Source organism: Lethenteron reissneri, chromosome 23 (assembly GCF_015708825.2).
Source record: "Lethenteron reissneri isolate LAM-NWPU_2019-01 chromosome 23, ASM1570882v1, whole genome shotgun sequence".
Taxonomy (NCBI): Eukaryota; Metazoa; Chordata; class Hyperoartia; order Petromyzontiformes; family Petromyzontidae; genus Lethenteron; species Lethenteron reissneri.
The window spans coordinates 344,990-372,868 of NC_083801.1; the positions used below are offsets into that span (position 1 = coordinate 344,990).

At 45.5% G+C, this 27,879-nt stretch overlaps 1 protein-coding gene across 2 annotated transcripts in view; it reads left to right on the forward strand.

Moving 5' to 3' along the window:
- Positions 1 to 27,879, forward strand: part of LOC133345797 (protein mono-ADP-ribosyltransferase PARP14-like) — a 103,537-nt gene that overhangs the window by 62,025 nt on the left and 13,633 nt on the right. For both annotated transcript variants that reach the window (XM_061556778.1, XM_061556777.1), the window contains exons 11-15: positions 1,177 to 1,342; positions 8,761 to 8,910; positions 21,131 to 21,307; positions 25,620 to 25,826; positions 25,937 to 26,554. In XM_061556778.1, coding sequence (XP_061412762.1) covers positions 1,177 to 1,342; positions 8,761 to 8,910; positions 21,131 to 21,307; positions 25,620 to 25,826; positions 25,937 to 26,554 — 1,318 coding nt within the window. The remainder of the gene's footprint in view (positions 1 to 1,176; positions 1,343 to 8,760; positions 8,911 to 21,130; positions 21,308 to 25,619; positions 25,827 to 25,936; positions 26,555 to 27,879) is intronic.

The following is a 27,879-nucleotide window of genomic DNA, read 5'->3' on the forward strand; positions in this document are numbered from 1 at the left end:
ACACGGCCAATCAGTAAAAATGTGTCACGTTGACAAAGACAAATAGTTCACTGCTTTAGCCCACCGGTGTGTTGAAGCAACAACATTTACAATTTGAGTACGACGTTTCGCTGGTAATTGCAATCAGCATCATCGGGCATTCTGGCGAATTGCCCGATGATGCTGATTGCAATTACCAGCGAAACGTCGTACTCAAATTGTAAATGTTGTTGCTTCAACACACCGGTGGGCTAAAGCAGTGAACTATTTGTCTTTGTCAACGTGACACATTTTTACTGATTGACCGTGTCGGGTGGTGGAGGGTTACGACACATTTATAAATAAACGCGATCTAAACCCAAAAAATCGTTGATTATGGAAATGAATGATGTTGGGATAAATTAATTTTTAAAAAGGCAAAGGCAGTACTGCTGAGATCCTGGGGTTAAATTCAACAACCACCTGTACTAGGGAGTAAAAACTTGAAATAAATATGCAGTGGACCCCAAATATGGCACTTCTTGGATAAAGTGTATTGTCCTCAGCAGTAACAACATCCAGTGCCCACCACCAGCCAACCCAACTCCCTTGCTTTTACTCTCATAAGGCGCCCCTTCCTCCTCTTCCCCACTCTCTCCTTTTATCCTCTTATCTTCCTCCCCCGCTCCAATCTCCATCCATCCCTTCAATCCCTTTGCTACCGTTCAACAACAACGCCATTTGCCACTAAATGGCGGTCACGTCAGAACGGCGCTTGTGCCAGGCTAGGGCAACTTTAAGGCCACGTGAAGTGTCGAACGCCCGCTGACAAGTCACAGGACAGACCAAGGTATCATGGGTTGACTGAAATGACTGGCCAATGCACTACCTGTGCCCCCAGTCTTCAGCTCCTCCTTGCCTCTGTCAAATATCCCCACCTTCTCCCTCTTTCAAACCTTCCAATCACCATCTAGCAAGCCATATCATCATAGCTATCCTAGTGTAGTTGCGCCCCCTCGTTGCGGTTATGGTGTTTATGATTTCCATGTCACCACCATGTTCTACAAACATGTTGTCCAAGGATGTCTAATATCCTTAGGAATAAATCGTTTTTTTACATTACATATACGTCTTCATGGATTGATACTGTTTCTTTTTCATAAACGCATTCATATTCTGTATTTGCTAAACACATTGCATTCATCTTTACATCGTTAGGCCTTCCAAAAAGAACTGAACACAAGAAAGGAAGACAGAAAACATGGGGGAGTACAACAAAGATTCGGAGAAGGGGAAAGAGACTTGAGTGGAGAATTTGCTAAAGGGAAGGCACAAGATTGGGAAATGGTTCGAGAAAGTGAGGTTTCTACTCTAAAAAAAGATGGTAAGCCGATGGAAATGGCGGAGTTATAAAATGTACTTAACAAAGAGAAAGTGGATGTACTGTTGTAGGTTTTCATGGCTCGATAAATGAAAAACTATCTTAAGTGGCTGCTAGCCGTGGCGAGTGCTGCTCCTTTCTCCTTTGCGGTGTTGCTCCTCCCATGTTGGAGGAGTCTTCAGGCAATGTGCATCCAGCTGAGAGTTTTGCTACTTATATAAGTCCTGGTGACTCATAGGAATGTGTGATAATTATTGATTCCTAATCTCCTATGTTGTAGATGTGTACTGTATTCTATTCTATTTCGGATTTTATCGCACCCTTTCCAGGGCGCTTAAAAATGTAAGCCGACGGCGTTCAGTAAAGGAGGTGACAGAATGGATGGAGGTACAGGGGCGATGAATGGAGCTGATGTTGCTGGGGTAGGTAAGGCAGAATTAGGTGGAATGTGATGGTGGGGTATGGGGCACATGCGTGAAGTGGTGAAATGGGCATGGATGATGGTAGATGAAGGGTGGTAGGGGCAGAGGCCTGGTGGCCAGATAGTTGAGCTGATGGAGGAGCACAGTGTAGGGCTGGGGGAGAGATGTGGTTAGGTGCACATAGCAAGACGTCGGAGCCGATTCAGGAATTAGGGTCGTTGGAGGAAGTTGACTGGGGGCCTGGGAGTAGGTTAGAGGTGGGTGAAAGAACCGGTAGGGGTGGAGGCAGTGGAAAAGAAAAAGCAATAGAGAAGAGAAAGGACTTGAGGGCCGAGTGAAAGGTGGAAAGCGAGGCTGAGAGTCTGATGTGGAGTGGGAGTTTGTTCCAGTGCAACGAGGCAAGAAGAGAGAAAGAACGAAAGCAAGACTGGGCGCAAGGAGGTGATGGTACAGCAATAAAACGGGAATATTGAGATCAAACGGAGCATGAAGGGACATATAAAGAAATGAGAGAAGAGAGGTAGGGTTGGGGCAAGACCGTGCAAAACTTTGAAGACCAGGGTGAGGAATAGCTTGTGGTCCGGACCGGGATCGCGTAACAGAGTGTGTTAACGCCGTAGCGTGGTTAGTCGGGTGGTCACCACCCCAGGTGTATGTTGTGTTAACAGTTAATAAATGTGCTGCTCCTAAAGACAACGTCTGCGACTCAGTTGGACTCACTACAACTGGTGTCAGAAGTGGCCAACTTGCTTAACTACAGCAAGCGGTAGACAGCCATGCCTACGCGTCGCAGAGTTTGTACAAAAGCATCGGACGACGATGACGACGAGGAGCTGATTCTGCCCACGGCCGCCGAAGAGGGAGCGGAGGCGATGCCAGCGGAGCAGAGCACCGTCAGTGCGTGCGACGCCTCGCCGTTGGTGGAGGCGCTCGTCTCGCGGAGTTTCTCCAGGCGGCATCCACGATCCTCGCCGAGTTACGTCCCCTATCTTTGACGGCGAAGGAGGGAGAGGTGGTGTCGCCTGGACGGAGCGACTTACCCCCCATTTTGTCGCCGGCGTGGAGCGCAGAGCCCGCCAAGCTTGAAGCAGAGCCGTCTTCACCGACGGACATCCCGTTGCTCCGCCGACGACTGCCCATCATCAACGAATTTGTCGCCGCCAGCGGCGACTGGGTGGCCTTCAAGCGGCGATTTCTCACTAACACCGACATGGCCGGGATGGACAGAGGCGATGAGAGGGCTGCCCGCCACCCTCGACGACGACGCCTTGGCGGCATACCTTGCCATCCCGCCATCCGAGAGGTCCAACCCTCACGCAAGCATTCGACCAGATGGCGGCTGTTTTTGAGCCTCCGTTGAACACCCATCAGAAGTTCGCTGTAAGACAAAAACGGGAGGGTGAGGTGGCTCTCGCCTACTGTAGCGTGCTTTTGGCGCTAGCGAAGGCCGCGTTCCCTAAGAGATATCACGAAGGACTTGATGCCTTGGTACTCGAGAAGACGCTGGGAGTCGCGAAAGACCTTCATACTGTGCTCCCCGCCGAGGACGACGAGGTGTCTTCCCTCAGGATCGCCAGGTGCATCCAGGCGCAGCAAACCCTGCAGCGTGACAGGGTGTTGGTGGCATGCGCCGCGTTCTCCATGGAGCCGGAGACTCTCATGGATGGCGAGCCTGCTCCGGCATGCTCGTTGCACCAGCGGGGCGGCGATCATCGGGGTGACGGCAACCGGGGGCGGGCAAGGTCTTCATCATCCCAGTCCAGGAGTGGCCGGGTCGTCTGCTACAACTGTGGCCTGCTTGGGGCACGTCCAATCAGGCTGTCGTGTTCCTCAATGGCGGCCCCCGGGACGTCCGCCTTCCTACGACTCCCTGCTTCCTATGGTGAGCCACGGTGCACACCACACTCGGCCCTGGGGCTCACTTCAATCATCATGGGGGTTCGATTTGCATCGGGGTCGCGCGCGGGTTCGGGGAGAGTCGGTATATGTGCGTGATGCGCGCCCGCTCCGACCGGATCAGTGGTGGGAGCTGGCCCACCGAGTGGTCGCAGTGGCCGCGGGTTCGTCGGCCATGCTCGGGTTCATTGAGGGGGTCGAAATCCGTATGCTCGTTGACACCGGCGCGTCCTCGACCATTGTTTCGGAACTGTGGATGTGCCGTGTTTTGCCGCCAACGGCGGATCATTGGGTATTATCGGTCGGATAACAGCCGAGTTGCGTATCGCTGATGTTAAATTATCGGGCCATGTTTTGGTTTCTGCGGCCCTGGCTGTCCCATGTTTACTCGGGACTGATTTTCTTGGCAAGATGCCCTTGAAGATTTGTGTGGATCAGGGCCGTTTGGAATTGCCGTCGGTGCTACGGTGCAGGCACTTGCGTGCCGAATGATGCGGATTCCGCCCGGCGCGCAAATATTGGTGCCCCTCCAATTACGTAAACCGCTCGATTTGTGTGCTGCAGGAGATGGTATCGTGTTGGGGCCCTCAAATAAGCTTAATCGTGGGATGTCGCTCGTGGCAGCTCAGATGTTGGTGTCCCAGGACCAAGAGCCTATCATTCAGGTTCTTAATTCTGGGTCGGACACAACGGTCATTCAGTAGGGTACCATGCTGTCTCATGCATCACTGGTGCATCTGGAGGACGTTGTGGGGAATGTTGGGGTCGGCGTTCAGGTTTGCGCGCCCTGTGACGCGGATGAGGGTTGGATTGACAAGCTTTGCTCTGAGTATTGTGATTTATCCGCCGGACAAATGGGGAAGCTGAGAGCACTCTTGCGTGAATTTTCAGACATTTTTAGTAAAAGCCAATTTGATATTGGTTGCACGTCCATCTTGAGCCACCATATTGTTATGGGCGATGCCGGCCCAATTCGGCAGAATCCCTACCGCCTGAGTCCAGCAGAAAAGGAACATGTTCGTGTGGCGGTTTATGAGATGTTGGCCGCAGACATCATCTCACCATCCACCAGCCCATAGGGTGCTCCGATCGTGCTTGTTAAGAAGCACGATGGCAGCTTGCGATTTTGTGTTGATTTCCGATGGATGCATACCCCTTGCCTTGTATGGATGATTCGCTGGACGCCTTAGTGGGGGCACAGTTCTTTTCCACTCTTGACCTTCTATCGGGATTTTGGCAGCTGCCACTTGATGAGGCTTCATAACGCAAGACGGCCTTTCGGACGCCGCAAGTGTTGTTGAAGTTTAACCGGCTCCCTATGGGGCTCCACTCCACGCCAGCCACATTTCAGCGATTGATGGAGCTGGTTTTGGTGGGCCTCCAGTGGGATTCGTGCCTGATATATTTGGACGATGTTATTGTCTTCGGTCGTACGTTTGATGAGAATTTGGATCGCCTGCGGGGCTTTTTCATTAAGATGCGTGCGGCCGACCTAAAATTTAAACCACATAAATGTCACCTCCTCCAGAAATGTGTTCGATATTTGGGCCACATAGTGAATCGGGTATCACGACGGGCCCGGAGAAAACTGTGTGTGTTCAGACCTGGCCGACCCCCACCTCGGCGAGCGAGGTGCACAGTTTTATCGGCTTTGCTTCATATTATCGCCAATTTGTCGCCGGGTTCGCGCCCATTGCAAACCGCTCCACGCCTTGACAGCTAAGGGGCAAAAATGCCATTGGGGGAGAGGAGGAGGAAGCTGTGTTCTGCTCCATTCGTGATGGACTTGTCAATGCCCCACCCCTACGTTACCCAAATTTTTGTTACTGTTTGTTTTGGATACAGATGCCAGTAATACCGGCATTGGTGCGGTATTATCACAGGTTGTCAATGACGTGGAGCACGTGGCTGCATATGGTAGGAGGGTGCTGTCTCCGGCCGAGCAGCGGTAATGCGTTAAGTGCCAGGAATTGCTTGCCATTGTTGTTTTTGTGCAGCAATATCGGCCCTGTTTGTACGGTAGACAATTCGAAGTGTGCTCTGACCACGCTGCGCTCCAATACGCGCAGTGTGTGAACCAGCCCTCAAGCCAATTGTCACGTTGGCTTGAAATCTTGCAGGATTTTTCCTTCCGTGTTACGTATCACAGAGGTTCTTGCCATACAAACGCCGACGCTCTATCACGATTGCCCGCGGGCGGGATGTGTGCATGTTATTCGGGTTCCGGTCGTTATAAACCGGCCGAATTGACCTCCCCCCCTCTCGTTGCGTCTGCCGCGGACACGATGAGCAGGTCGGGAGACGTCCCTGCCACGCGAGATGCTGTAATTGGCTTGGACTATGAGGTATGGGGACGCCTGCAGGCAGAGGATGCGTCCTTGCTTAAGTTGCGATGGCGAGTCAGCCAAGCCGACGGGAACTTGGCTCTGCAAAGCGTCGCCTCGGTTGTCCTGCAGGGCGGGTTGCTCATGCACTGGGCCAGAGGTTTGGGCTGTTATGCTGTCATTGTCCCCACTGCCCTGCGTGGCGAGGTTATATGGGCTGTGCATAAACGTTTATTACATCTGGGGGTGTAAAAGACATTGGCCACGCTCAAATTGGATTTTTACTGGCCGGCCATGGCCTCAGACGTTGAAAATTTACTTAAAGGTTGCGTATAATGTGCGCAGAGGAAACCACCGTTGAAACCTTGTTTCCCTCCGCCGCAATCCATTCAGGTGTCGCGCATTAACAAACTAGTTGCCCTGGACATTCTCGGGCCGTTTCCCACTTCTACGCGAGGGAACAGATACTTGCTCGTGGGCATTGAGTACCTCTCACGCTGGCCTATGGCCTGGCCACTCCCAAACCAATCGGCTGTAACTTTGACTGAGGCGTTCCATAATCGTTATGTTCTGGATAAGAGTGCTCCCGAGCCCCTCTTGACCGATCAAGGTAAAAACTTCTCCAAACTGCTGCTGGAGGTGTGCGATTTGCTGGGAAGCAAGAAGGTGCGCACGTCACCGTACCACCCGCAGACGGATGGCATGGTCGAACGCCTACAAAGGACTCTGACCTCAATGTTGAGTCACCTGGTCAGCGAGTCATAGCTCGATTGGGACTTGCACGTCCCTGCGGTTCTTGCCGCCTATAGCATGGCCCCTCACACATCCACCGGCTACTCTCCCTTCTTTTTGATGTATAGACGGAAATATGATCCTCCCATCGACGTGCAGTTGCAGGCCGCGCCCGCCGTGAAAATGTCATAAATTTTGGATTCCGTTCGTTTCACTCTTGAAAAACCCTCCGAGGCGCGGGAAGTTTCTAAGGTCAATTCCCAGGCCAGACAGTTGGCTAACGAGCTTCTTAAGGGGGCCCGTGCTTCCCTGTGCGATTGGTCGCTGGGTGACAGGGACTGGTTGCATTGTCCACAGGTGCCAGTGGGTACATCTCCTAAATTGTTTCAATCCTGGAGAGGGCCGGTTCATGTTGTTTGGGTTGTGCGTCCGCAATGTGTCCAGATCCGGTTGGGTAAACAGAGCTGGTTTGTGCACCCCTCTCGTCTGAAGCCGTTTATCGTGCCGTGCGAGTTTGTTTCATCGCAGCGGCCAAGTGTCTGGTGTGCCCGACGAGCTGAAGCATGCATCCATTGACAACGGTCATCAGGAGAGTGTTTCTGTCCCACCCCCAGACGCTGCGCAATTGATGCCTCGCACGCGGCCGCACGTGTCGGCCTCGCGTGCTCCGGACGTGGATGACCCGACACTCCGGCCTACTGCTCTTCGTGAGGAGCCGGCTTCATCGGGTCTATTGCTCATCCCCCTCCTGGCCCTCCAGGGCGGACGAGCCCAACCCCCCTGGAGGCCCAGCATCGCGTGCTCGCTAAAAGAATCGGGTTGTGTGATCCCCCCACATTGGACACTCCCACGCCGTCATAGGTTGTCGCGCTCGCGTGCGTCGTGGTGAGTATTTGACTGATCCTGCTCGCCACCGAGCTCTCAAGCGTTGTTACACGTTGTGGGTCGGAAATGTTGGCGGGGACTCCGTAAGTTGCGGTTGTGGTTCGTTGCTTGTTCGGTGTAGTTTTTTTTCTTCTCCTTTCATCTCGGTGTATGATTTGTACAGGTGGGCTTGGATATGAAATTGGTTGTTCTTTTACTGTTGGAGTACATGTTGCGTTATGTTGTTTATATATGTATCATCGGTTGCTTAATTAAGGCGGAGTTGGTAGCCGGGACAGCTGAGTGCTACGGGGGGGGGGGGGGGGGGGTGATGTAGTGACTGGGAAGGTCACTGTGTCGTGCCGGGCCTGCGAGGCCACGGCAGAAGATGCACCATCATCGGATACACCCCGGACACGGGGTGCAGTACCAACCTTAGTGGGGGTTTGGGAGAGCGCTGGTTCATGCGATGGCACCACGCGCTGTGTGCAGTGCGGGCTCCCACTTGAGGGAGTGAGAGAGCATCAGCTCAGCCAGGTTGACATCGGGTGATGCTACTCTGGTTGACCTGTGGCCACGTGACGGGTCATTACCAGAATGGGGCCACAAGTGGAGGGGGCCAAAGGGTGGTCACATGGTCTGGGAAGAGCTTTCGAGAACCTTCGGGTAAGGGAGAGAAAGATCGAGGTGGGCGGGGCGAGGGGCGGAGCTAGCCTCAGCCCGGACGAATATAAGGGGGTCCATGAGAGGGGCCCGGAGTTCTTCGTGTTGGAGAGGCAAGGAGTTCCACGTCAAGCTGGGGAAGCCTCCAGCCACACGGTCCGGGACCCAGCTTGTGGTCCAGACTGGGATCGCATAACAGAGTGTGTTAACGCTCTAGCATGGTTAATCGGGTGGTCACCACCCTAGGTGTATGTTGTGTTAACAGTTAATAAATGTGTTGCTCCTAAAGACAACGTCTTCGACTCATTTGGACTCACTACACATCTATAACACAAGAGGAGATGAGTCACCAGGACTTACATAAGATGTAGCAAAACCTCATACTGAATCTACACTGCCTGAAGATGCCTACTATGTGGGAGGAGAAACGCCGTGAAGGAGAAAAGAGCAGCGCTCGCCACGGCTCTCCAGAAAGAGCAGCCTTTCAAATAAACCTAATATTAATTATTTTGATTTACAGATCCTTATCAAGATCCGAGTCAGCCACACCAGAGATCACTTCAGATCATGTTTGGAAAAGTGACTGTGGAGATAATTCATGGAAACATAAACTACTATTTCGATAATGCTGCTTGTAACAGGACTGATACGTCCCTTGGGTCAATTGAAGGTAAGCACATATTTAGTACCTTTTCTGCACGATCAAACATTATTTCTTGACAAGTTTAAATTAAATCATTATTGACTTAAGCTGCTTCTTTGGTCGCTGTTCTGACTGAGAGGCTGTAAAACAGAAATCGGTCCACCTTGGTGGTGGTATTGTGGTGGTAATGGGCAGTTAGTGGGGAACGTCGAATTTTGCTTCACCTGCGACTGCAGAGTAGAACAAACAGTGGAGGAGTAACATCGTCAGCTGCAGACTGCCCATGACGACCATTGAGCAGCAGCACCAAATCACATTCAGCAGCTAACAGCCAACACCTTGAATGGCTAAATAAATTGGATATCAACTCTTCCAAAAATCAGTTGCTTATGTTTAAACACATCGTATAAAGAAGAAACAATATATTTGGGTGCTATTGAAGAAATAGCACTAAACAATATTGCAATAGGTTATTTCAGTTCATGTTAGTCGTGATTTGGAATTAAGTTTAAATAGCCACATTCCTTCCGTAATAATAATTGTATTTGTATAACATCATTCATGGAAATAACATCTCTAAATACTGAACATTACAAACCTCTATTTATGACCCTCAGCTATGTCGCCTGCAGTATTATACTCCTGTTAGGGTCTCCCTTGGCGAACGGGTCTTGGGGGAGGTTCCAGACAAATAACGGTCCAAACAAAAGCCCCTCATGAATGGTTCAGAAATATAAAAATCAGAGATCCTCACCCGGACAAGGTATATCGGGACACCCCCCTGGAGCCAGGCCTTGGGGTAGTGTTCACCAGCAAGCACCTGGTGGCTGGGTGACCCACGTAACCCCATTGGGCCCAGCCCAAAATGGCTATGTGGCGACATCCTGTGGGCCCACCGTCTGCATGATGAAGGGTGAGGAGCAGGTGTGATGCTAGTGTAGTGTTGGTGGTTCAGAGGCAAGGGTTTCCAGGAGGCACCTTCTTTATTAACACCTTCACACTTCACGGGTTCATCCTCGCACTGTCCCTAGTCGTCTAGCCTAGCCTAAACACAACCCTGACCATGTAATGCTGATGGCGCTGACCGAGACAGCCAACAACTATCCAGCGCGCAATATCTAGCGAAGACGGCAGCGACGAAGGCGGCGAAGACGACTACAATGACGAGACGCGTTCACTCCCAGGACCGGCAACCCTGAGCCCCCGCTCTCAGCTGCTTTAATGCTACCCAGCGTGGCCTGGCTCCGCCCTGGCCGCGCTTCCCTTCTCGAACCCACTAGCAGGTTCCAGGGGCTTCCATATTGGGGTCTTCCATGATCCTTGCCCTAGTTTATCCACCCTGCCGACACACCCATGTATATACTCATTGCGTGTGTACTGTTTGTCCACAGCAGTTGCCGCTGCTAGTACTATTACACTACACGAGTATGGCAGGGAAAGGGATGGTCTTGAATGGACTGGACCTTGGCAATGGGACGTGGAATGTCACGTCACTGGGGGGGATGGAACGTGAGCTAGTGGAGGTGGAAACGTATCGACTAGATATAGTTGGTCTCGCCTCCACACACAGCATTGTCACTGGAACCAAACTTCGCGATCGGGGGTGGTCTCTCTCCTATTCCGGAGTAACCCTTGGTGAGAGGCCCCAGGCGGGTGAAACGTTGTACTCAGATTGTAAATGTTGTGGCTTGGCTCTCCAACACACCGGTGTGCTGTACTAATGATGAATTGCCATGTTCTGTCTACGTGACAACCCTTACTAGTTGGTTGTGTCGGGTGGTGGCAGGTTTTAATGACACATTTATATATTTACGCAATCTAATCAAAAAAACCTCTTATGGATGATATTGGTCGCGAAAGCCTACACGTTAAACGGGTATGGGGATACTCAAACGCCTCCGGCTGGGTGCAGTTCAGTTAGAGTTTGTCCCAGTGGATGAGAGGGTCGCTTCAATGAGACTTCGGGTCTCAGAAAGGAAGACTGTTGTCTGTGCTTTGCACCAAACAGCAGTTCAAAGTATTCGGCCTTCTTGGATAGAGTGGGTGCAGTGCTCGATAGAGTGCCGCCTAATGACTCCACAGTCTTACTGGGCAATTTCAACGCTCACGTGGGAAACGATGGAGATACCTGTAGAGGCGTGCTTGGGAAGAATGGTCCCCCTGATCTGAACCCGAATGGTGAGATGTAATTTGAATTCTACACGTGTCACAGAATATCAATAACAAACACCATGTTCGAACACAAGGATGCTCTCAAGTGTACTTGGTACCAGAGCACCTTAGGCCGAAGGTCAAATATTTACTTAATATCGATTTAAAGCTTTCGTGACTGCAGGGATTCATCTTCTTGTTTCTTTCGGTAAAGTCACGTAGAAGGGAAGTAATAAAATAATAAAAATAAAACATAATAAAACAATTCTCACGACGTTTCGGCTACAACGCAAGCAGCCGTCTTCAGGTGAAGAATGAGACACTACCAAACTAGGAGCTTATATATAAGCTGCATTGGGGGTTGAAGAGCGCCTTAACAAAAAGAATGTGCATGTGAAGAGGGATTTAGCATATTCATGGAAAATGCGTAGGCGTTGGGCGGGGGGGTGTCAAAGTCATATTATGCCCATGCATTATGCAGGATCAGCAGCAACCAAGGGGGGTGCAGGGATTAGCAGTAACAAAGGAAAGGAATGTTAATGATATGTAGCTGCAGTTACTCAACAACCACGTAGAAAACTAAAGTATAAACTACATAAAAAACTAAAGTATAAACTGCATCGCACCATCAGTATACTTACTATACTCTATAATAAGCTGAGTTACTAACAGCAAGTAATACATTACAATTTTACCTCGTAAAAATTCTATAATATGCTTCCATCTAAACCTTATTCTCTTACATCACACGAGCATATACCGTACTATATACTGCCATAGATAAACCCAACATTAAATTATATACTGTATTGCTGTAAACCAACCTATATCTTATACATTTAATATCACACTATGTATTATTCTACACACCCTAATGTGTATCGAAATGGTTTATTACGTCCTTCCAATGATTGCTGAGCCAGAATCCATCTTCTCGGTTAAAATTGTCTCTGTGTTTGTATATGTGGATCGCCTCATGAACGAATCTCTCATGATAGCCAGATGGCTTGCAGAGAACCTCTGTCTTGGAGAAGTCAATATCATGTGAGCCCACTGAGTTGTAACAGTGATCTGCCACGGCTGAGGTGTTAGTCCTACCGTGTTTCAGGTCAGCTTTATGTTCACGGATGCGGTCCGAGACATGTCGTTTGGTTTCACCAATGTAACTGCTACCACAGAGGCAACTTAGTTTGTAGACGCCAGGGTACTGTATGTCTGGAACCAAATCTTTTACAGACGGTACCAGATCACGGATTTTATGTACTGTGTTGAATCGGACCTGGATCTTGTGTTTAATCAGGATTTTGGAGATCTTTTTTGTGACCCCAGCAATGTAGGGTAAGGTGATGGTCTTGAAAGGCTCCTCAACAGGATCCTTCTTGATGGTTGGAGTGATGGCTTTGCGGATTGTATAGTCGGAGTAACCATTTGCCTTAAGAGCTTGGCGTACGTGTTTGAGTTCACTGGACATGTGTTCATGGTCGGAGATGCATTGGGCTCTATGATATAGAGTCTTGATGAGGGAATTCTTCTGGGATGGATGGTGGTGGGAATCCGGTTTTAGATAAGCATCCGTGTGGGTGGCTTTCCTGTAGACAGAGTGGCTCATTGAACCATCAGGTCTCCTTTTGATTAGGACATCCAAAAAGGGTAGCTTGCCATCATTTTCGACTTCCATGGTGAATCTGATGGCTGGGTGTATGGAATTGATGTGGTCGAGAAATTGGTCTAGAGCAGGCCGGCCATGTGGCCAGATGACAAAAGTGTCGTCTACGTACCTCTTCCATAAGGTCGGGCGTAGAGTGGCAGTCTGGATGGCGTCCGTCTCAAATTTCTCCATGAAGATGTTGGCTACAACCGGAGATAGGGGGGAGCCCATTGGGGTGCCCTCAATTTGCTTGTAGAAGGTTCCATTCCAGGTGAAGTATGTATTGGTTAAGCAGTGTCTCACCAGGGGGGGTACCCCAGCATTCAGTCCTTGATGAACCAAGTCTTCAATGATTGCGATGGTGTCAGGCACAGGTACCTTGGTGAACAAGGAAACCACATCAAAACTGACAAGCAGGTCGTCTGGGGACAGGGCAATCCCCTTGATTGTCGATACCAGGTCAGTAGAGTTTAGTACTGCAGAGGTGGTTTTTCCAGTGAAAGGCCGTAGGATTTCGGACAAAAAACGAGCCAGTTTGTAAGTGGGGGAGTTGATAGTAGAGACAATGGGACGAAGAGGTGTATCTTCTTTATGTATCTTTGGCAAGCCGTACAATCTTGGTGGTCTGGCTGCAGAAGGTTTCAACGAGAACTGTTTGGTCTGATCAATTAATGCGGTTGAAGCAGAAATGATGTTGTTGGTTTTGGAGACGAGGCTGTTGGTGGGGTCTCTTTTTATTTTTGTATAGCTGCCATCGTTTAGTAGTTCTTGAATTTTGTTGTTGTATTCTATTTTGTCCATGATGACAGTGGCATTGCCTTTGTCGGCTGAGAGGATGACAATGTCATCCCTCTTTTTTAATTGAGCTAATTCAAAACGCTCCTCTTTGCTGATGTTGCTAGCTGGCATCTTAGCGTTTTTGAGGGTTACAGAGATTTCGGATCTTGCTACGTCTGCAGCGATGTGACTCAAGCCCTTGAGAGCTACATCTACTCGAGCAATTATATCATTAACTGGTATGTGTCTAGGTGTGACTGCAAAGTTTAGTCCTTTAGCTAAAACGGATTTCAAACCTTCAGAAATAGGACTGTTACTGCGATTAATTACGACTTTGTTAATATCTAGCTTTTCAATGTGTGGGTCCGGTTTCTTGTTTGAGAGGCGATTGAATTTGGAAATCAAGTTGTCCTTACATTTAGTCGACATAGCGACTACTCTACAAATCACACTTATCTTTGAGTGTAACAATGTCCACATCGGATTGGGAACATGTGGAAAAAAAAATGACTGCCTCTTCAGCTGCCGCTATGTCGACTAAATGTAAGGACAACTTGATTTCCAAATTCAATCGCCTCTCAAACAAGAAACCGGACCCACACATTGAAAAGCTAGATATTAACAAAGTCGTAATTAATCGCAGTAACAGTCCTATTTCTGAAGGTTTGAAATCCGTTTTAGCTAAAGGACTAAACTTTGCAGTCACACCTAGACACATACCAGTTAATGATATAATTGCTCGAGTAGATGTAGCTCTCAAGGGCTTGAGTCACATCGCTGCAGACGTAGCAAGATCCGAAATCTCTGTAACCCTCAAAAACGCTAAGATGCCAGCTAGCAACATCAGCAAAGAGGAGCGTTTTGAATTAGCTCAATTAAAAAAGAGGGATGACATTGTCATCCTCTCAGCCGACAAAGGCAATGCCACTGTCATCATGGACAAAATAGAATACAACAACAAAATTCAAGAACTACTAAACGATGGCAGCTATACAAAAATAAAAAGAGACCCCACCAACAGCCTCGTCTCCAAAACCAACAACATCATTTCTGCTTCAACCGCATTAATTGATCAGACCAAACAGTTCTCGTTGAAACCTTCTGCAGCCAGACCACCAAGATTGTACGGCTTGCCAAAGATACATAAAGAAGATACACCTCTTCGTCCCATTGTCTCTACTATCAACTCCCCCACTTACAAACTGGCTCGTTTTTTGTCCGAAATCCTACGGCCTTTCACTGGAAAAACCACCTCTGCAGTACTAAACTCTACTGACCTGGTATCGACAATCAAGGGGATTGCCCTGTCCCCAGACGACCTGCTTGTCAGTTTTGATGTGGTTTCCTTGTTCACCAAGGTACCTGTGCCTGACACCATCGCAATCATTGAAGACTTGGTTCATCAAGGACTGAATGCTGGGGTACCCCCCCTGGTGAGACACTGCTTAACCAATACATACTTCACCTGGAATGGAACCTTCTACAAGCAAATTGAGGGCACCCCAATGGGCTCCCCCCTATCTCCGGTTGTAGCCAACATCTTCATGGAGAAATTTGAGACGGACGCCATCCAGACTGCCACTCTACGCCCGACCTTATGGAAGAGGTACGTAGACGACACTTTTGTCATCTGGCCACATGGCCGGCCTGCTCTAGACCAATTTCTCGACCACATCAATTCCATACACCCAGCCATCAGATTCACCATGGAAGTCGAAAATGATGGCAAGCTACCCTTTTTGGATGTCCTAATCAAAAGGAGACCTGATGGTTCAATGAGCCACTCTGTCTACAGGAAAGCCACCCACACGGATGCTTATCTAAAACCGGATTCCCACCACCATCCATCCCAGAAGAATTCCCTCATCAAGACTCTATATCATAGAGCCCAATGCATCTCCGACCATGAACACATGTCCAGTGAACTCAAACACGTACGCCAAGCTCTTAAGGCAAATGGTTACTCCGACTATACAATCCGCAAAGCCATCACTCCAACCATCAAGAAGGATCCTGTTGAGGAGCCTTTCAAGACCATCACCTTACCCTACATTGCTGGGGTCACAAAAAAGATCTCCAAAATCCTGATTAAACACAAGATCCAGGTCCGATTCAACACAGTACATAAAATCCGTGATCTGGTACCGTCTGTAAAAGATTTGGTTCCAGACATACAGTACCCTGGCGTCTACAAACTAAGTTTCCTCTGTGGTAGCAGTTACATTGGTGAAACCAAACGACATGTCTCGGACCGCATCCGTGAACATAAAGCTGACCTGAAACACGGTAGGACTAACACCTCAGCCGTGGCAGATCACTGTTACAACTCAGTGGGCTCACATGATATTGACTTCTCCAAGACAGAGGTTCTCTGCAAGCCATCTGGCTATCATGAGAGATTCGTTCATGAGGCGATCCACATATACAAACACAGAGACAATTTTAACCGAGAAGATGGATTCTGGCTCAGCAATCATTGGAAGGACGTAATAAACCATTTCGATACACATTAGGGTGTGTAGAATAATACATAGTGTGATATTAAATGTATAAGATATAGGTTGGTTTACAGCAATACAGTATATAATTTAATGTTGGGTTTATCTATGGCAGTATATAGTACGGTATATGCTCGTGTGATGTAAGAGAATAAGGTTTAGATGGAAGCATATTATAGAATTTTTACGAGGTAAAATTGTAATGTATTACTTGCTGTTAGTAACTCAGCTTATTATAGAGTATAGTAAGTATACTGATGGTGCGATGCAGTTTATACTTTAGTTTTTTATGTAGTTTATACTTTAGTTTTCTACGTGGTTGTTGAGTAACTGCAGCTACATATCATTAACATTCCTTTCCTTTGTTACTGCTAATCCCTGCACCCCCCTTGGTTGCTGCTGATCCTGCATAATGCATGGGCATAATATGACTTTGACACCCCCCCGCCCAACGCCTACGCATTTTCCATGAATATGCTAAATCCCTCTTCACATGCACATTCTTTTTGTTAAGGCGCTCTTCAACCCCCAATGCAGCTTATATATAAGCTCCTAGTTTGGTAGTGTCTCATTCTTCACCTGAAGACGGCTGCTTGCGTTGTAGCCGAAACGTCGTGAGAATTGTTTTATTATGTTTTATTTTTATTATTTTATTACTTCCCTTCTACGTGACTTTACCGAAAGAAACAAGAATATTTACTTAATAATTATATCATCGGACCTAAGGCCGTATGTTCTGGACACTCAGGTGAGGGGAGGGCAGAACTATCATCTGATCACCACCTGGTGGTAAATTGGATCCGATGCTTGGAGCACCGACCAGATAGACGTGCAAGGCCCAAACGAATAGTGAGGGTTTTCTGGGAACGGCTGGCGGAAGACCCAGTGCAGAAAGATTTAAACTGCCACCTCTGGGAAAACTTCTCCTACACTCCAGCGGAAGTCATGGACATTGAGTGTATGAGTGGACAATGTTCAGGACCTCGATTGTCGATGCAGCTGCGAAAAGCTGTGGCCTGAAGGCAATTGGTGCCTGTCATGGTGGCAACCCTAGGACCCGCTGGTGGATACCAGTGGTGAGGGAAGCTGTCAAGTGGAAGGAGACTTTCCGAGCTTTGCTCAGAAAAAGGTCTCCTGACACGATTGAAAGGTACCGGCTTGCCAAGAGAACGAATGAACAAACCACAATGAGATCAAAAAATAGCACGAGACTACAGAGAAACAAAATCAAAGGCAATCTTGGACACGGAGGCACACGCAACACGAACCAGGCAGGGTGGCAGCAAACGCCCAACATCAGTGGAAGTTCCAGAGAATAACAATATAGTGACAACAACAACAAGAGTTAATCCTCCACAGCATAATCCATGCAAACATTGCCCTAAAAAAGCTGGACATGACGAAGCTCCATCACACGTGAACAATAAGCAGCAACAACAATTTTATTAAGTGTGATTTGAAAACTGGAATGTAACCAATAGGATGTACGTGCAAAGGGAGGGCATTGCAATAACCAATGCACCAGCGCTGCATCCCAACCCACAATATGTTTGATTCATTGTTGATTTTCTTTTTAGGCCCGATCGCATAAATAAAATGTGTGTCGTAAACCCTCCTCCACCAAATAATAAAGTTGTCACGTGAACACAATAATCACATAACAGTACCATAAACCTTTTTGAATCCAGACTAGTTGACAATAGAGGCTTTTTGTTTATGGGGGATGTACAGCATATTACAAATAAATAATTAACTATTCCTCGATTGTATTAGATTTGCATTTCATTAACACGTAATGCTTACATTTAATTAACACTTAGTAACTTAAATTAATCACTCCGAATTGCTTTAAGCCAAGTCACCATCACTCATAAAGCAAAGGCTGAGGTGCAATAGATGTGGAAGGATCAGGACATTTTCTGCTGAGCTTGAAGCCGACAACATTCTTACTACAAGAATGGTATAGTATTTAGAATATTAATCTCCATCCGTTTATTTGTCCGTCTGTCCGTAAAGGGTGGGGGCGGACACATCAACTCTCATTAAGATATCGCAATATGAGCGAAATTTTACTTTAGAGTTGTGTTGCTATTACAGAATTGTAAAGAAAGCCAGTCAAATTGATCAAATAATTGGCCAAAACGTTCAGAAACACGAGCACTAAAAGGATTCACCTCAGCAACCCGGTCCTGCTAGCAGAGGCTCACTGAATGTGGCAGCCTATATATTTGGCAGGTTTGAAGAATATGTAAAATAAATGCCAAGTAAATGTGAAATAAACAAAGAGAATTCGCATTAGTTCACTGATTGCATCAGTACACCATGTTTGGCAATTACTTTTCGCTCTTGTATTTTTTAAACCAATTTTTCAATAATTTAAACACATGTTTTGAGTTCGAGGATCGACTGCAAAGCATCATATTCTACTGCTCTCAGCTTAATTAGCACGTGAACAGTGTTCTTTTATATATATATATATTTTTAACAAAGGTGACCCCTGAATTTTGGCTGGCTGACTCAAGTGCCTTCAAAATTTAAGCTCTCTGTTATGTATTTATTCCACTGATGGTATCTATGCATAGCTGGTAATCAGTTTAACACGTAGGCTTTTGCGACTAATATTATTCACAATAAAAGTTTTTGGTTTCGATCGCATAAGTAATTGAGAGAAATACAAATAATTGTAACCGCTCTGACAGCTACAGGCTTAGTGCGGCCTGAAAGCATATTATTAAGTAATACATCTCACAACTGCATTCCTTATAGAGGAAACATATGCTAATTAACTGATTAATAATCTTTTATACTAGTCTGTTAGCCCGTCCTAGGACGGAAGCTGTAATATTTAAGATGTATACTCTTTGGTTCTTTCGGTAAAGTCACGTAGTTAGAAATAAAATAAAATGAAACAAATCACGACGTTTCGATCGCAACACAATCAATCGTCATCAGGTGGGACAACTACAGCAAGAAACAACTACTGAAGACGGCGAGAGAGCTGCCGTGGCACGAGGTTATATAAACTATATAGCTAGGGTACATGGGTGGGGCTAAAGATGAGGGAGGCAGAGTAAGATCTGCGGAGGCGACGGGAGAGCTAGGGAGAGAGAGTTGGGGGGTTGCCAATGCAGCAACAATGCCAATGCAGCAGCAATGCCAAACGCTGGGGATGCAGGGGGAAATTAACTCGAAAAAAACCCTGAGTTTTTTCGCTTGTGTTGCGATCGAAACGTCGTGATTTGTTTTATTTTATTTCTATCTACGTGACTTTACCGAAAGAGTCACGAAAGATTCAAATCAAGATTTAAGATGTAAATAAACGTTTTATTGTGATTGTACATTTTGTTCAAAGTGTCTTGGGTCTGGCGAGCTCTCCATCTCTGCTGTCTTTCTCTTTGCAAACGGCGTTTCTTAGCTGCAGTATCTTCGTCCTCCATCATGTTTGGCAATCCTGGGCTGAGGTATTTAGATCTTACGACACTCAACGTGCTCCAGCAGCTGGAACACTGCGATAAAGGTTGCCTTGCGCTTTTTAGACACTGTATAGGGGCAGTGTGATCTGCAGAGGGGGCAATTTTAGCTAACAGAGGCAAAATAAGCATTAAAATTGGTTTAAAAAATTACCACAATAGGCAAAGGCGAACAATCTATGTGGCTGTATATTTTGAAAAAACCCATAACTTCACTTTAGCACTGTTTTCAAATCACCTGAGGCTGTTAACTGACAAAATTATATTATCCGATGAATGCTTGATAGCGAAGAGTGAAGAAAGTGGAGTGCTGATACTATCTGAAGTAACTTAGCAAATAACGAAGACCAAAGAGAAGCATTAGAGTTACGAATAAATTGATCAGAGTATAATTATATCTTGTCTAAATGTCATGGCAGGGAATATATAAACAAAGAATGTCATCAAACACTTCACTGCATTTCACTGTAGCACTGTATTAATGGCAGTGAATGTTGCACAAAAGGAAGTCATAAAACATCTGACAGCATTTGACCGCAGCACTGCATTAATGGCAGTGTTTGTTGCACGCAACTAAGTCATAAAACACCTGACGTAATGTCACAGTAGCACTGTATTTAACGGACCTTCAATTCCTTTAAATTCACTGCTCTGATACTTACCTATCTTCTGCTTTCGCTCGCTGGGGTTCAAACCAATTGGAATTCGACACAATGTCTGCAAAGTAGCAGATAAATGTTTATTGTAGCATAATTTGGAAGCGTAAAGTAGACTTACGTTTAGTTTGACATGCCGATGAAATAAATAAAGACACCAAATGCACTGTGATGCAGCATAGAATTATGTATTGCCTTCACTTTCTATAAAGATACCTAAAATCGAACTTTCATAGCCGCTCGACCTTCTGAGTTAGTCTTAAAATACAGGCACACATGAATAATAATGAGGGGGGGGGGCATGTGTAATGACGTCATGCACAGGACACACACACAGTCTTGTTTGGCTAGTTATATTCGTTGCTGCGTTGATTTCTTCATTAGCTTAACTTTCCATAAAGAAAGGTAAAAATTTGCGCAAACAAATTTTCGTTTCCGCCCCACCTTCTTCATGCGGAGTGACGTCACCCGTTCATGATTATTAATGGGGGCTGGTCGACGTGGAGTGACGTCACGCGCGTTACACACAGACATTCTTGGCTCATTATATTAGTAATAATTACAATACCTCCCCCTCCTCTGCCTCTGATCTCTGCACCTGATGGGTTCAGTGATGACGTCATCTTGCTCTATGTAAGACCGGAAGCAGGTGGATGGCTTCACTATTCTGGCAAATCGCCCGATGATGCTGGGTGTAATTACCAGCGAAACGTCGTATTCAAATTGTAAATGTTGTGGATTTACTCTCTAACACACCGGTGGGCTGAAGTAGTAACTAATTGGTGCGTTGTTTATGTGACAAACCTTACTGGCTGTGTCAGGTGGTAGAGGTGCCTGGTAATCAATTTAATTCCGAAGAGATATATAAAACTCCGTGCATGCATTTTTCCGACTTTCTTTCAGAATTTTGAGACATGGTTGCTTTTGAATATTTTATAAATCCAAATAATGCAATTTTGATTTTGTTGTAATGATTTAAAATGGTTTCTTATTTTACTGTATGAACATGTTTAATTTGCTTATACAATTATGTTGTCTTTTGAACAGTGCCATACATTGACTATGTTGCACTGCTCACTGGCCCTGGAAATCTTCAATGCGACTGTTTCATTCGTGTTAACAAAGGATGTACACAGGATGAACTTTTCCGAGTATTTAGTAATACTCTGTCAAAATGGGAAGATCGAGGGATGACATCTATCTCCATGCCATTGATTGGAACAGGTAGGCATTTATGAATTTGAGAAATGCGTGGTTCATATCAAATAAGCAAGTCGGATGTTAAGAGAGTTTCTATAATTAAAACAAATATTCCCAAATGTGTTCGAAACAGATTTTTTTCACAGTGGTTGACACAAACAAGAAATGTCTATAGTTTACATGCACAAGAGGTGAAATTATACATTAGCTGTATGAAATAACAAAGCCTGTAATACTGGTGTCGTGAGTCCAACTTAGTCGCAGACGTTATCTTGGGAGAAACACTATTTATTAAGCAACTTTAACATAACATAACACAATCTACACTCGGATATCGAATGCCCATCTAACCACGCTACGGCAGAATTAGACACAGTTCGCTATCCCGGCCCGGACCACAAGCTGGGTCCCGGACCGCGTGGCTAGAGATTTCTCCCCGACGTGGATCTTCTTCACACCAGCACACAAAGAACCTTGAGCTCCTCACGGGGCCCCCGTTATATCCCCTTGGGCTGGGGCTGGTTCCGCCCATCGCCCCGCCCACCTTCCAGATCTCTCGAGCTCTTTCTCGAAGGTTCCCGAGAGCTCTTTTAGACCACGTGACCGCCCCCGTCCACCGGTGGCCCCCCTCCAATATCATCCGGTCACGTGTCAGCAGGTCAACCAGCGTATCATGCCACAACGTAACCCTGGCTAGCTGACGCTCCCTCTAGCTCCCTCACCGGGAGCCCGCACCGCACACTGCTCGCGGTGCCTCTGCGCTGACCAGCGCTCACTCAAGCCCCGCTAGGGTTGGTACTACGCCCCGTAAGCGGGCTACACATATCAGCACATTATCCACCGTGGCTTCGTAAGCCCGGCACCACACAGTGACAATCACAGTCACTACACTGGTGTAAATTGTGGCAAATGTATGTACGTTGTACAGTGGTACCTCGGTATACATCATTAATTCGTTCCAGAAGGTAGGACTTATACTGAAAATGACGTATACCAAACTATTTTTTTCCAAAAGAAATAAAGAGAAAGGAAATAATCCGTTCCAGAGTATAAGAAATTATATTTTATATGGCACATTATACATTAATGAGGTTGTATAAAATAATTTAGACACTACTTATTACTAAAATGCATACATAAATTAAAATACATGCATAATTTTTTTTTTAAATTGCATTTTTTTACATCACTTTACCTTGCTGAGAGGAGTTGATAGCCTACGTGGATGGTGGTGAGGAAGGGGAGGAGGAGATGTTATTTTTTTGAAGGAGAGTCCCCTTCCATTAAAACTTCAGGAAGCTGAAATTCTGGGGTTTTATCTCTTTTTCTTTTTCTTCTTGATTTGGACCTGCTTGAGGCTCACCAGGTTTGAGTTTTACTAAAAGACTGTCCATTGAAGTTGGTTTTTGCCTTATTCTAAGAATGTTCCTGAAGTGTGACATTCTCTGGTCATTCGACACAATACTGTTATGGCTTGTTAGAGCTTTATTGGAGGTGGGGTATACGTGGGTACTGTACGCGGTGACTCATCCCGACCCATACAAGTTCTAGCAAGCGCGTCGTATCCCAAGCAATACGTCGTATCCCAAGACATTTTTTTCTCGTCAAAACACGACGTATACCAAATTCGACGTATTCCAAAGTGGTTGTATACCGAGGCATAACTGTACATTGTATGAACAAACATAAAACATCTATGTACCATCACATAAGGCACAATTTATGTAGATTATGTTTTCATGCTTTTGCAGGATTTTAGCATTAGCTAGTAACTTCATAAAAAATATTCTGCTAAAGTCACGTAGATGTTTTTGGCTCAATTTATCATGCGGAATGAGCAGAGCCCCATTCCACAAGAAATGCCAACAGTGAATCATGACAGGGGGAATTGCAGCTTTGAAGCACCTTATAAATCTTAAGGTGCTTTACATCAATGATAATGGGGGGGGGGGGGGGGGGGTGGGGGGCGATGGTTAAGAAGTTTGTGAGTTAAAATAGAAAACGCTTTCTGATACAAATGTTTTGGGCGGGATCTGAAATTCCCGACAAAACTGGACTCCCTGACAACTATCGGCAGAGAGTTCCATGTCCAGGTGCCAAAACAGCGAAGGCCCAGAGATCATTGCCCATTGTCCCGAGCTTCGTTTTTGGAATACAGAGGAGATCTAAGTCCACCAACCACATAATTATTGTTGGAACGTAGGGGCACAGCAGGAACTTCTCAATGTACGGATATGCGAGATTTTTCAGGGCCTTGAACGTGAGGAGGACTTGAATTCAATATGGAATTTAACCGAAAACTGGTCCATTTATACAGGAACAAGAGTGATATGTTTTGAATGAGGAGCTTTGGTCAGGACCTTAGCAGCTACATCCTTAATGGACTGGCGTTGACAGAGTGAGTACCTTATTGGAGGTTCTAGACATTCCCGACTGGCGTTAGCCATGGCGAGGAATTTAACTCAGGTTTTTGGGTTCATAGGGCAGTTTTTTTTTAAAGATAGATATTCTGGGCCAACAAAGAGGTGCTGTATCAAATAGAATAAGAATATTAACTCATTTAATCGATTAGGAAGAGGTAGAAAATCTGCATTGGACAGGCAGTAGTGAGACGGAAGAAGTTGAAGGAGGTGATCAAAGGAAGTTTTTTTTCGGGAAAAAACCGAGAGGAAGGAAATTCATGGCGATCCTTAATAATGTTCAGTGAGGAAGGACGTGTGGACAGATGAAGATAGCAGCAGAACCAGTGGAACTTGGCGGATAGAATTGTGCCTCGGAAATGTCTATGGACAAAATACTAAATGATTATTGTCTGTTTACTAATTTATATACATAACGTTGACTGAACAATGATATTATCGAAAAACATTTTACATATAAAACAATCCGTTTTTGTCTATCCAATGCTTGATGAGGACTCACCCACGGGATAATAATTGCTTATGATCACATGGCACAACATCCCAGCTCACTCCTGCGGACTATTTTACTTGTTCCATATTATCAGCAATTATTCTATTGGGTGTATTTTCTCCTTTTGCTGCTATTCACATTACCAGTCTTGTCCTTTCATCCCTTTTAGCAATGTATCTGAATTCTTAACACAACTTAGTCTGGTTAAATTCCCAAGCCTAATTCATGTAATGTTAGATATTATGCTTCGGTTTTGCATGTGTTCCCTCGTATGTATTATGCGTCTTTCAATGTAAATCTGAGCAAGCATCTTGCTACGTGTCTTTGGACATTTTAAAGTCTTGGTTCCATTTTCTGTCTGTCAGTCTGTATTTTTCGGATCCATATTCTACAGATGGCCAGTCAACACTGATTAAAAGATAGCCTCTTTGAGTACATTCGTATGCTGCTTTTCATGATCAAGTTAGGCTTTTCAAAAGCACTTGATACTTTTTTTGCTTACCTTTCAACATTTTAATCCTGATCCGCCTTCAATAATTGAACTAGGTATACAATTTGTTCCATATCTTTGTGTCCTGCTCTTATTTTATGTATCTCTCAGACTTGTTGTATATTACTTTTGCTCATGTTTCTGATACAATCACCACCATCTATATCAAAGATAAAGACAAAGATCCCCTGTATAGCCTTAACAGACTATAGGGACAAGTGCTGTTAGCGAGCACCTATGAAGGCCAGAACGGTACACAAGGGGATGGGTGGCCAGCATCACGCCCGACCGCCTTTGTCTCCCCAGTGACGATGTTTATACACCGCACCAGGTACTCATTTGAGGCTGAGCTGGCCTAGAGGAGGCCCAGGACCGGTTAAGATAATCGTCACTGGTGTTGGCCGTGAGCGGGAATCGGGTGTGTACTCGGTGTGGAGGTCGGGGGAGGTAGTGGCACTGCGCTCCCCTGACCTCATCGTCTGCTTTTCCCGCTTGTTTCACCCCGGCTTCTCCCGACGCCGTGAACGACTCTTTGCGGCTGGCCCGGTAACTTTTTTGCACCCATACACTATTAAGCCAATTCAGGGGCACCGTGATGTAAATTGTCCTGCGAGGGTCGGTCAATCCCCTGGCACCGGGAAACCGTGGAACTTTTCTCATCGGGACCCTTTGGATTAAAAGCCGTTATGCCAAGCAATCCCACGCCAGGACACTTCGTGTGTACGCTGTGTGTGTGTATTCAATGTGGGGGCCAGGAGGGGTCACGGTGCTTGCAGAGTGGCTTCGAGGCCGTGGCACCACAACTGTATATCATCCAAACATTGTCTCATTACCTCTTTAAGTGTTGGCTAGGCATAAAAGTAAAATGCAACAGTATATTTTAAAACATAAATGTCCGTGTAACTTTCTGACTTCATTTACTGTGTTTCCTAGGTGTTCAATGGCTGACAGCCCAACAGTCTGCTGAGGCTTTATTTGATGCAGTATCTGAATTTTCTACTCATAAGAAACCGAAGAAACTTAATATCATTCAGGTTATGGATGATAATCAAGGGACACTTGAGGCTTTTCATCAGGAAATACAGCGCAGACAGGAAAAGTCTACTGCTCAAGACAAGGGCTTCTGGTCTTATATGTCAAGTAAAGAGTGATGCAAATGCACAGTATACAACAGCTGGTCATTTCAGTGTACGATTTAAGCATTACTTTTTGTTATTGCTTTCATTGATGAATGGTTTGCTATTCCACAGGAGGTTTCGGAAAATTGAAATCCATCGTGACAGTTACAAGCGAAGACCAGCAACAAACTCAGTCAAGCCAGATTCCATTTAGGATTGAACCAATCCACATTCAGCTCACGTCTGACTCAGAAGACTGCTTCAATCTAGTAATTACGGAGATAGAGGGAAACTTAAATAAGGAAAAATGTGAAAGGGAGATAAATAATGAAGTTATTTTACAGTTTGGAGATGAGGAAAGAGAGAAAATATTTCTTATGCAAGATAAAAACCAAGTTTTCATTACAATTGACACAAACAATAGTGGCTCAATAAAGATCCAAGGTAATGCAGCTGATGTATGCCAGGTTTATTTTGAACTCCATGACGTGATAAGCAATGTAAATCAGAGGATTGCGAAAATACAACTAGAAACTATGATGTTTGATAAAGTCACTTGGATGTACCAACAACAGGAAACGTACATCCCATTCAGCCCCAAATCCAACGCCCTCATTGAAGAAGCTTATATAAAAAATGAGATTAATGTTTTTATAGAAGAAGATGGTACTAAGTCACTGGTCAAGTTAAAAGAAAAAACCATGAACAATGAAGGTATAGAGGTTATGATTAAACGAAAACTTCCCACTGGTGAGTAAATGCACATTCAAAATTATGCCACAATAGTAAAAATGTTTCTGCTCTTTAACACTTTAAATAATCTGTGATGGAGAAAACTGTCAAGGTTGACTAAATAATGATTTTACATCTCGTATAAACTACCTCGTTTGTATTGTTCATTCCATGTTTGCTATATTTCCCGTTTTTTTAATCTCATCAACAATTTCCTTCATTTATATTGTATGTTTACTTTACTGTCTTGATTGTAATGTCTGTATCCTTGTATTGCTTGTATCATTTTTTATTGTATCGCCTTTAACCTATATCTTATTTCTATGGTCTATCTTGTCTACGGTATATTCTTTCTCATTCTGTCTGTCGTTTTTAATCAATGTATTCTTTCTTCACTGCACTGATTCATCAACACTGGATATTGTATGTTTTCTCATCGTGTCATTGGTTCATATTTGTATTATCTAACGTGTTCAGTTTCATGTGATCTGTCTGTCTCACTCATATAATTTAATCAGGATATGGTAAAAAAAAATGATATATATAAGCCAAGCACAGGAGCAATCATGGTTTAGGAAGAGTTTCTTTACCATCGGGAGATCTCATCTTTATCCACAGTAATATGTGGGACCAATATTGGAGATCCTATGATCTGACATTTTACTGCAATCTGTGAGGTAAGATATTGTGGGTAACCGGCAAATGATTGGATGAATTTGGTGCATGACTCCTGTTATCTCCAAAGGAATTGCAGCTGATAGGAGTTAATGAAATAGCGCCCATTACCCGTGAATAAACTCATGGTAGTAGGACAGATTTGCCATGCAATTTCTCATATCTACGAAAAATCGCAGATAACAGGAGATTCGTGGTGAGTGAGTACAAAAGCAACAAAGAGACAAAAGCATCAAGATTGCAAAGAAAGAGTGCAGGTTCCTTAAGGAATAGGGTAGAAATAACAAACGAGTTATGTAATGGCTGCAAACGAAACATGTCTGAATAGAAAAAAGCAAGAGTGCCAGAAATTTGTTTAGGTCCAGGTGCAAATAAACTTCATATTTTAGTGACATAAACACATGCAAATTGAAACAGACTGCACGAACAAGCCGGAAAAAGAGGCACCAGGAAAAAGGTGCAGGTGCAAGTATGCTCTGTGTTTTGGTTTAATAAGGAAATAAAGAGGGGGAGTGAATGGAGGGAGCCGAGCTGTAGATGAGCGGAGAGGTATTCCAGAAACCCGTAGCAGCAACGTGGAAAGACTTTTACCAAATCAAGTTTCAGCAAATTGAAAATTTTAGGAGGAATAAGGAGGCACTTCTGAGGTTATGGGAGGATGTTAGAGG